General features: G+C 45.9%; 1 protein-coding gene across 3 annotated transcripts; it reads left to right on the top strand.

The window, feature by feature from the left end:
- The first annotated feature begins 1346 nt into the window (after window positions 1-1346).
- Window positions 1347-7865, top strand: cnpy1 (canopy FGF signaling regulator 1). 3 transcript variants are annotated; one of them, XM_068749116.1, is made up of 6 exons: window positions 1347-1484; window positions 2514-2613; window positions 2838-2953; window positions 7102-7305; window positions 7521-7617; window positions 7732-7865. In XM_068749116.1, exons 2-6 carry the CDS (start codon window positions 2517-2519, stop codon window positions 7770-7772), a joined length of 555 nt encoding a protein of 184 aa, XP_068605217.1. In that variant the 5' UTR covers window positions 1347-1484; window positions 2514-2516; the 3' UTR covers window positions 7773-7865. The 3 variants fall into 3 exon arrangements, with proteins under 3 accessions (XP_068605217.1, XP_068605215.1, XP_068605216.1); XM_068749114.1 differs by lacking the exon at window positions 1347-1484 and adding an exon at window positions 1582-1697; XM_068749115.1 differs by lacking the exon at window positions 1347-1484 and adding an exon at window positions 1728-1800.
- The last annotated feature ends 3150 nt before the right edge of the window (window positions 7866-11015 follow it).

Raw genomic sequence — 11015 nt, 5'->3', positions numbered from 1 at the left:
GGGTTCATGAAGTTTATTCAAATAAGTTCTCCTTTCAGTTCTTCCATCCACCGGCATGTCAGCTTGAACACATGGTCCCTCTGCTCCTCATGAGCCACCTCACCAGAAAAGAGGAAGGAAACCAATGCCAAGGATCCAGGTTGCACCAGGTATAATATTTTCAAAGCATTTATGTCATCTTAATAGTTTGGTATTTATTTTGTAAACAATTATTGTAAAATTCTAGTGTCTGTAATATATGTAAATTCAGAACTCTGCTTGGAAACTGTTGTCCAAGAGGAGGCAGCGGTAGCAGACCCCCAAATAGCTAAAAGCCCCGATGCTTTGACAGGTGGAGCAGTGGTAAGCGCTGTTACCTGATGATGATGATGAATATATTTATTTGAAAGAGTGTTAACGTACAAGTACAGTCACACAGTAGCATGTATTACAGTACAAGTACAGTCAAACATCCTGTCTAAGAGGAGCATTTCAAAAAAGCCCTTGCGGTCTTGTTTCCGTTGAAAGTCCTTAGTACATAAATCATCGACATTTAACAATACAAATAAAACTAATATTAAATTACTCAATTTATGCAAATCGCGGTAAAAAAGTCACCGGTTCAAATCTGACATGCGGCCTTTCTGTGCGGAGTTTGTATGTTCTCTCCGGGTTCTCTGGCTTCCTCCCACCAACAATTAGGTGAATTGGTTATTCTAAATTGTCCATAGGTGTGAGTGTGTGTGTGTGTGAATGCTAACCTGTCTGTGTGTGGCCCTGCGATGAACTGGCGGCTTGTCCAGGGTGTGCCCCGCCTCTCACCCTTTGGCTGCTGTGATAGGCTCCAGCACGACCCGCGACCCAGTAACAGACAAAGCGGTTTGGCAAATGAATAATATAATATCATTTTGTTTACACTTAACACAGCATCCCTCCTCTTTTGGAACTGAGTTGTGTTATTGTGTTATGCAATAATCATATTAAACCTCTGCAAGATGAAAGGACCTTGATGCTGTTGACGCCTAAAGATGATTAGATCATTTCCTGATTTTATTTGCTGTGTTATATTAGAATGATAAGCTCCAACAGAAAACCAACATAACCAGTTTAACCTCAGTGCTACAGACCAGTAAATATCTTTGAGGTGACGTCACTCACTGACCCTCCTCCTAAAATGAGACTGTCCAGACCTGGGTTCCAGCTGCTATTTATTTATTTTTGTTCCTACCTATTTCACTTTGTCCTGCTTCGGGAACACCTGCGTGAGACACCGTAGTTGTTTGATTGGTCTGTCTGCAACAAGGTCATTTTGATTGGTTGACGAGTTCTGCACGTCATAGAACGTGGCGACCCGACAGCAGGCGACGGTCGCCGTCGCCTGCGTCAAGTGGGAAACAATAAGGCGGCGCACGTGGCGCAGTGCGCAGAGTCACGCAGCGAGTGTCCGCATTCTCGTGGAGAATATGATCGAACTACAGTTGATCAGCACAGTGGGACAATAATCGGTAATGGAGGGAATACTTCCGTGGTAAACTGTAATCTCAAAATTCGCAAATGATTGGTCATTGAAGTTTTACTTTGAAATTTCGGTCCGGAAACACGAAACGTCTTTTCAAAGAAAAGCAGAGATCCAGAACTCTGGAGACGCGCATTTAAACACAGGCGCGTGTCCGAGTCCTTCGAACCCGACCCGTCTGGAGACGCGCATTTAAACACAGGTGCGTGCCCGAGTCCGACCCGTCTGGACACGCGCATTTAAACACAGGCGCGTGTCCGAGTCCTTCGAACCCGACCCGTCTGGAGACGCGCATTTAAACACAGGCGCGTGTCCGAGTCCTTCGAGTCCGACCCGTCTGGAGACGCGCATTTAAACACAGGCGCGTGTCCGAGTCCGACCCGTCTGGAGACGCGCATTTAAACACAGGCGCGTGTCCGACTCCTTCGAACCCGACCCGTCTGGAGACGCGCATTTAAACACAGGCGCGTGTCCGAGTCCTTCGAGTCCGACCCGTCTGGAGACGCGCATTTAAACACAGGCGCGTGTCCGAGTCCGACCCGTCCGGAGACGCGCATTTAAACACAGGCGCGTGTCCGACTCCTTCGAACCCGACCCGTCTGGAGACGCGCATTTAAACACAGGCGCGTGTCCGAGTCCTTCGAGTCCGACCCGTCTGGAGACGCCCATTTAAACACAGGCGCGTGTCCGAGTCCTTCGAGTCCGACCCGACAGACAGCTGTTCGCGCGTTTCAGCCTCACGGAAATCATTCCTGTTGATCCTGCTGCAGCAATAATTGATGGAAAACCGGCTTTTGAATAATTTATCTGAAGTTTGCTGATCAATCCTGATGCGATCAGCGACCAGGTTGGACTAATGGATCTAGTAGTTGGTGTACTTTTTACTGCTCTGCTACTGCTTTACTACACAATGACCCACGCGTGCGTCTTCCTCTCATCCAGGAAGTTTAAAATGAAAACACTGAACTGGCTTTTTGCCTCGGTGCTCGATTCCACACAACTCTTCGTGTCTTCTCAGGTGATGGGCGTGGCTTCGTGGATCGTTCGTGTGACTGTGATGCTTTCCGTGTTCGTCAGAAGCTGCCAGGGGAGAAGGGATGAGATGTTGTACTGTTCCGGTGAGTCGACGAAAATAAACCACAAAAGACAAACTAGAAAAGCACTCGGAGAGCACAGACCTCCCCCAAGCCGCTCGATCTCCTCCTATCTGGATCCACATGGTCATCTGTGTGCGTGTGTGTGTGTGTGTGTGTGGGGGGGGGGGGGGGGGGGCGACATCGTCGGCTACCTTCACCTGTTCTCCTCTTTTCACCATTGCTGAGGTTTTGCCTGTCTTTCCCAGCGTGCAAAGCGGTCGTGGACGAGCTGAACTACTCAATCAGTCAGGTGGATCAAAAGAGAACCATCAACGTTGGAGGTTTCCGACTCAATCCTGACGGAAGCATCAAGGACAAAAAGGTAGAGACGCTCTCTGATTGGCTGATGGTTCAGGGAGCTGAAAGTCTGTCCCACTTGATAAGGGGAACGGGGGGGATAACATGGATAAAGCCTGATCACTGCTTATGTGAGAAATGGATCATTGAGCAACAGTTTTACGTACTAAAATTGTGATTTTGATCATTTCTTTTAGATATAATTTTGAAATCTGGTGCCGTTTTTTGGCACAAACATTGTGCTGTGGGCTAAATGTCTGCTGTTTCAGAAATGTGTGAAGGACCGTCTGGGGATGGACGGGCTGGCAGGAGGTGCAGAGCGTTGCCCCAGCAACCTCGCTTGTGGATGAGGGACCGAGCTTTCTGATGGCTGCCGATACTGACTCATTAATTCACTACGAATGCATTTTACGACTCGGTTCAGTTTTTTCGGGGGGGGGGGGGGGGGGGGGGGTGTCGGTGTATGTAATCCCAGTTAGCAGTGTGCTTCCTCCTCCAAGGTGAGCTCCTCCTCCTCTTTAGCTGTCACCAACCTCCACCTGTTGCATTGTTGGATCAATCACATGTTGCTGAGCCAGAGCAGAACCAAACCTTGACTAACCCCATGCCCTCCCGGCTCCCTCCCATTCAGTGGGGCTTGACCCGGTGTGATCAGAGAGGGAGGGGTGTCACAGCTTAGATGCCATCAGTGCGGAGGATTTGCAGGTTTTAAGTCTGCTCTTTGGCCTCCTCACAGTAAGACTTCCTGGAGCCATGGGGCGGCTCGGTAGCACAAAGGTTCGAGCTGCCTGCTGCAACAATGACGCATTTAAGGCTTCCACGGACATTGAACTTAGTTGGAGCGATGAGATGATCTCCTGGTGACCGATGGGAAGTCGTGCATTCAGAACGGAAGGCTGGGGACACGTAATATATCCCAGAAAGGTGAGCCGACCTCTCCCAGGAATTCTTTACATTTATCCGACTGAAATGAGCGCATTGAGTTCAGCCCTGGAACCAGGGCCGACTTCTGGCTCGGCGTTGGAAGTCACTCGGCTGCAGTCAGTTCCAAATACCAAGTTAATGGCAGTGGATGCCTTAACATGATCAGGCTGCTACACAACCACTGTTGTCACGGTAACAACACGTAATGCAATTTAAATAAAGCTGTCTGGGCGAGGACTCCCGCGGTCCATTTCAAAGTCGCACGTTAAAGATCCAGGCTTCCGTCTCCCACGGCAACCGGGCCTCTAACGATGGCACCGGAGGATGAGTCTCTTCTGTAATGTGCACCGTCACCGCTAGGTGGCGACACATCCTGCAAACCATCGGAGTGTTTTGGTGTATGTTTGAACTTGGGTGGTCATGCAGAGGACGATGATGATGATGATGATGATGATGATGATGATGCCGTGCTGCCTCGCTGATGTCCCACTGACATTAACTTACTTTACTTTTCACAGAGCCATGCTCGCAGTTTCAAGTCCTCCTGCGAGGTTGCCCCCCCCCCCCCCCCGTGTGGCTCGGCTTCCTCCTGCGAGGTTGCCCATGCCCCCCCCCCGTGTGGCTCGGCTTCCTCCTGCGAGGTTGCCCATGCCCCCCCCCCAGTGTGGCTCGGCTTCCTCCTGCGAGCTTGCCCATGCCCCCCCCCCCCAGTGTGGCTCGGCTTCCTCCTGCGAGGTTGCCCATGCCCCCCCCCCGCTTCCTCCTGCGTTTCATGACCATTTCCCGCTGATCAGCCACCACATGGAATTCACATGGTTAATTCTGTTTAATTAAATTGTTGCCTTATTTTTATTGTTGTCATCGACACGTTGATTTTTCACCGAACAATCAACACGCCGGCTTTTCGTTCCGCATTGATCTTTGATGACTATTCTAATTATTTGTTATTAATTTATTGCTCCTCACTGGCCCATATGAGCAGGACAATGAAAGGCTGCTGTCTGACGCTCCATAATGGCTCCCTGTCCAATGGGAGCTGAATGGAGGATAGCATCCCTGAGAAGCCTATTCTCTATCCCATGGTTTCACACACACACACACACACACACACGCCACCTCCACCTCCACCTCCCCCATCCCATTCTTCAAACGGCGCTGTGACTGACAGCTCCCTTTCACGAGGCTTTGACTGGCAAGGAAGGGGTTTAATTCCAAAGCATTTTGTAGCACGACATGATAATGACTCCAAACCGAGCCCGTGGACTGAGATGAACTGACGTGGGGGGGTGCAGTTTTGTTTTTGCTTTAAATGGCTTCTCGATGACATGAACTTTGAGTTCAAATTTTAAACCAGATTTTATCCAATGCGTTGAAAACCACTTGAGATATAGGATAGATGGGAAAATGCTCTACGTGCTTAAAATGATCTTTTAGCAATCATCAATACTTTTTGGTAAATATTTCATCATTTACAAATCCAAAAAGGGTCCATTTCCATTTCAGTGGCTTTCCTTTAATATTTATTCTCTATTTCTACAATTTCCTAACAGATTTTTCTTCAGAATATTTTTTACTTTATATATTACGGTAGTCATGATTATAAGATACTGGAGACACACTCAATATTCACAATCTAAACGATCATTTTGGCCATTTTTATAGCTCATAGTTCCATGAGGATGTTTCAAATATGAAACTACTACACCAGACTAGTTAATTAAGAATTTCATTTTCTTTTAATTTACTTATTATGAACCCTCAATTCTCTGAGCAGTAATCAGTGAAGATTGTAATTCTACAAATAAACACTTGGGTTAATGAACTGTTAATAATGTCATTATTACTATTATAATAATGTCAGATTGTGCTTTTTGACCAATATTATTGCATTTTGTAAGATTTTTCTGCAGTTTTTCCCAATAATCTTTCAACACAATTGTAACATTAGACAACAAACAATCACTAATTCACTTGAGCGAGTCTCCTCTGCAGCGATATCAGCAACTGTTTTTGAGTGATGGATAAAACTCTACGTTCCTGATTGGACGAAGCAGCACATTTAGTTGACAAATGTCGTCAAATTTGAGTGATTTTCCGCTAAAAGCATCCAAGTGTCAGAATTGGGAGGCTCCGTGATTGGTTGGCATTTATTTCTGCTATGAAGTTGCTGTTTTGAGAGAGTCAGAGGCAACAATACAGCAAAGGATTTGGTGGAAACCAGATGGTAAAGAGGCCCTTTGTGAAAAGTCAAAGCAAAGGGTGTGCGTGTGTGTGTGTGTGTGTGTGTGTGTGTGTGTGTGTGTCAGGGGGGTTAATGCAATCAGTTGGCTTTTCCTAGAAGTAAACTCGGCAGATTCAGAGACAGATAAAGGTCAGGAATTATTAAATGATGCCACTCATCCTTCTCCGCTGAGCCTCTGATTCGCACCCCCCGTTCCCTTTTGACCAAGGATGATGGAGGTCATTTCCTCTTTTGACTCGTGGAGCATGGGAGGATGAAGAAGCTGCAGAAGCAGCGTGGGGGTTGAGAAGATGAGCAGTTTTCTATGCACTTGGCTTCCGCTTCAGGCCTCCTGCGGCTTCAGTCTCCTGCAGTAGCCCCAGCCCCTCAGGAAACCAACTTTGCCCCCTCACCTCCTGCGTGTCACGTCTGTCACCGGCTCTTCTTCCGGAGACGCTGAGAGGAAGGCGCTGCACCTGTTGTGACCCGTCTAGACATCGTTGCCTTGCTCTTTTTTTGTGTGTGTGTCCTGGAGCGGGGGGAAGAGGATGGTGGGGTTGGGATGGAGAGGTTGAAGGGTAGGCGCGCAGGTTAAAAGTCAGAGTTGGATGGCGAGTTTTGTTAGTGAGGACGAAGAGGACGGAAGCCAGAGGTCAGTCTGGTGACCCTCGCAGAGCTTTGGTCAACATGGGAGGAGAAGCAGACCCTAAGAGGCGAGGCAACATTTAGAAAGACAACAAGACATTGTGTGTGTGTGTGTGTGTGTGTGTGTGTGTGTGTGTCTCTCTGTAGGTGTGTGTGTGTAGATGTGTGTCTGTGTGTGTCTACATGTTTTAAATCAGATTTCAGAAGCATGTATCTGAGGTAGGTGGGACCTGCAGATGGAAATCTTTGTTGTTGTTTATTAATAACGAACTCTTCTTCTCCTTTGATCCACCTCCGAGTGCATTCCTTCTGTTTTGGCCGCCCTTTTTTTTTTTTTGCAGTGCAAACAGCCCTCTTCATGTCTTCATGTTTTCTGTGGTCAGGTGCCTTTTGCTCGCTCAGAGGCTCACCTGAGCGAGCTCCTGGATGGGGTGTGCAGCAGCATGAGCGACTACGCCCTCCATGTGGATCCAGAGACCCAGATTAAGCGCTACATGAGGTTTGCTCCCAGGACGACTGGGGACTTCCCGGACTTGGTAAACTTCCAGTTCGACGGCCCCGAAGCGTCCAATGCTCTGACATTTGCAGTGAGTACGGTGTCAGAAGTACATCCGGTGAATGCTGGCTTGTGGTTGTGGTGGGGCCGAGACGGCGACGGGACGGGAGGGAGATTGTCGCACCTTTAAAAGCCAAGCTGGGAGGGGTTGATGATGATTGAGGAAAATGAGGCATGTCATGAATGTAATATGTGAACACACACACACACACACAGAGATTGATTCACCGTACTCGTGCATTCTAGTGTGAGACTGTGGTGGAGGAGTTGGAGGACGACATCATCGCTCTGTTCAACCAGGAAGCAGAACATGCTCACCTGGAGTTATGCAGCAGAATCTCAGGTATCACGTTCACCTTCTGCTGCTGGTGTGTCACACATGATTTTAGATTTTATAATCTGAATGTTTAACCTCAACAGATGTGCTTTTATTTTGTCTTTCTGGTTCTGGTTCCAGACTACTGTAAAGATGGACGCCCCTCTCCTGAGGAGTTATAGGGTTTCCTGTTCTCAGTGATCACACAGCGGCCTTTAATAAAATAACCTTTAGTCATTTCTGTCACAATAAAGTCAGTATTTTTATTGGTTAAATGTTACGTCCTGTCTTTTTTTTCTACGGTTGCACCAACGTACAGGGACACCAGAATTAGAGGCTGCTTTACAGTTTTGGTGACACGTTTTTATTTTTATCTGGCAATGCATCATGGGAAGACGCTTCTCTAATGTGTGACGGAAGCCTGGGAGGCTCCAGGAAACATATTTCCATGCACTGAATTCCTGTAATCCAGCATTGAGGGTTGCACGACTGAACGCTGTTGAACCTGCATGTTGGGCAGCGGCCTCTCAAAGCAAAGTCGGATTCGAACCTGTGACCTTCTTGCTGTGAGGCAACAGCGCTTACCACTCCGCCACCGTGCATATAAACTTGGAATTTCAGAAAATAATTTCTCATGTGTTTAAATAGGTTGAATATTTAGTGATCAATGGTACAATTTGACCGATTGCAATTGTCTTACAGATTTCTACATTTCCACTACTAAGAGATTCCTTCTCGTATAAACAGCACTGTGACTCGTGGGTCATGAAGTCGTAAATTCACATTGGCTATGAGTCCAAATGGTTTTCTGACTGAGAGTGTGTCTTCCAGGCTGAGACCAGTGTCTAGTGTTTGAATATATTCAATTTTTAACCAGATGCTTTCTTGGGTTCGACTTCAGCGCTGGATCCATTGCATTAATGAAAGTTCTCTACCCTAAAGGTGTGAGATTCTCTCACTCCGTTTGAAACCGACTGATTTATGTGCGCCTCTCCTCCTTAGGATTTAGTTTGTACCCTCAAAAGAGCCGAGTATGATACTTAACCCTAATTCTGACCCAGCTGCTCTGACTTGATAATTAGTCATCTGGTGATTTTCTGAGACTCAACTTTGCCTTGTCGAATAGAAACCCCTCTAATGTATTCTTGTGTCTTTCTACTCTCTTACTAGAAGTTTGGTCGCTGAGCTGCAACATTAACTTGTATTATAACAAGATTATAATATATTTGCCATGGAGCTTAACATAGTTAAGTGTCCCTCCTTCTCTGGTCCTTTGGGGCAGCTGCAATGGGCTTTGATCAGTCTAGCATGGCGAGAGCCAGGCTTGGCCTGGCCATCCAAGGCCTGAGTGTGAAATTGGCCTGATGTCATCCCCCATTCTTCATCTTCACCTTCTTTTAGCAGCTGTAATTATATTTCTTCCACAACACCCCCGTCCCTTTTATTGAAATATATAACATAGCTATGGCTAAACTATAGACTGGACAGAGGAGGCCTGGATGAGCTGTCCTAGACGGAGGTATATGTTGCCGTATACTCTATTGGTCTTTTTGCTTAACGATGGTTAAGGTTTAGGCCGAGTCTTAATAGGATGGCAGGCTCGATTTGAAACGCTATGGAATGATATTTCTGCATTTCAACAATGTTCGTGTGATGCCCCAGAGCTTTGAGCTTTGATCTGTACGTGAAATGAACTCATCTTCTCTCAGGAGCTGATGAAGAATATGCGATGGAATTGAAAGCTGTCATTAAGCTTGTAAACAGATCACGGAAGCAAATGTCATACACTGTAAAACTTGCTGAGTTAGTCCAACATAAACAGTAGATTTATATTATTTTATTTTATTAACTCAATTAATTTGCACATTTCAAATTATTTTTTTGAGTCTAGATAACTTAAGTGGGAAAAAACCTGGAATATAAATCACCATGGTGAATATCATGATAGAATTGCAAATATTAGATTGGTTAATTAAATCTAATTGAGTTTTATTAAGTTACTCAAGTTACCTTATCAATAAGAACTTGACTTCCTTCGACTCCAAACAAATATTTTCAGATAAGTTAAATTAATGTAGTTGAGTTAATAAACTCAAATGGTTAACTGACTGGGTTGGACTAAGCGCATTTTACGAAGCATAAATTCACAAAGAACATATTTTGATACATTTTATATAGGATAAAGCTAAAAAAGACATGATGTTGGAATAAACATCAAAATAATGAAGAAACTAGAAAAGCACTCAGAGAGCGCAGACCTCCGCCAAGCAGCTCATTCCCCTCCTAACTGGATCTACACCGTCCACATGGTGATCTGGATCATCACCAAAAGGTTCTAGATTGTTATTGTATATTTGTACACCAACCATGAAAAGTTAAAGTGAATCAGAGTTGATATGTATTTTTAACTGATTTTTGAATCCATAAATGGGTAATATTGTTCCTAATGTCATTCTGGATCCGATCCAGATGAAATTCGGTGATAAGATAGAGATCCCCACCCTGCATGACTGTGTCAAATTCCATACACATCAGCCAATAATCAACTAAGATATCGAGGATTAGATCTTTAAGCTCCATTGACTCCAATGTTAACAAAATATTCAAATTGGTCCAGAATCCAGAATCTCTTCTGGATCATCACCAACATTTAGCCTTGTATTCCTGGTAACATTTAACAACATTTCCTGAAATATAATCAAGATCCGTCTGTAACGTTTTGAGTTATCATAGGTCCAGATAGGTCCAGTTAGGTCCAGGTCCAGATGGGTCCAGATAGGTCCAGTTAGGTCCAGATAGGTCCAGATAGGTCCAGTTAGGTCCAGATAGGTCCAGATAGGTCCAGTTAGGTCCAGTTAGGTCCAGTTAGGTCCAGATAGGTCCAGATAGGTCCAGATAGGTCCACTCGCCCACATCTATATGTGCTCATTGCAGAAATTCTCTTTCAGGTTGAGAGTTTACCCACGGAAACAACTGCAAGTCTGAATGTCAGTCTCCCGATTAGGCACCTTGTTGCTTAAGATGCCTAATCAATGTGTCCAAGTGTTACTATAGTAACCAGTCACTGGTCTTCAATAAGAGTGATCAGATGCATCCCTGATGAGCTGGGCCTCACTGTAAACCGAACTCTGTGCTGCTGGAACACCAAGAGGGTTCAGCGTCCTGGGATTGGATCTAGTTTACAAGGATCCTGGCTGCATCTGCAGGGCCACCGTGTGCTGCCATGCCAACCACAGAATGATACCAATGTCTTTTAACAGACAAGCGGCCCTGATGTCCCAACATCTGCTCGTCAAAGCAGTTCAAGGTCCTGGACGGGAGAATCGGTCGGTCCACTTGTAAAGAGAACGTCCGCATGGAGGTTTGCAAGGGACTGATGTGGACAGTCGGTGACCCAGATTACTGCCATCCAAGCTTGCATTCGG

The sequence above is a fragment of the Brachionichthys hirsutus genome, chromosome 15 (genome assembly GCF_040956055.1).
Source record: "Brachionichthys hirsutus isolate HB-005 chromosome 15, CSIRO-AGI_Bhir_v1, whole genome shotgun sequence".
Taxonomy (NCBI): Eukaryota; Metazoa; Chordata; class Actinopteri; order Lophiiformes; family Brachionichthyidae; genus Brachionichthys; species Brachionichthys hirsutus.
The sequence above is the reverse complement of the archived record's forward strand: the minus strand, read 5'-3'. Positions and strand labels throughout refer to the sequence as shown.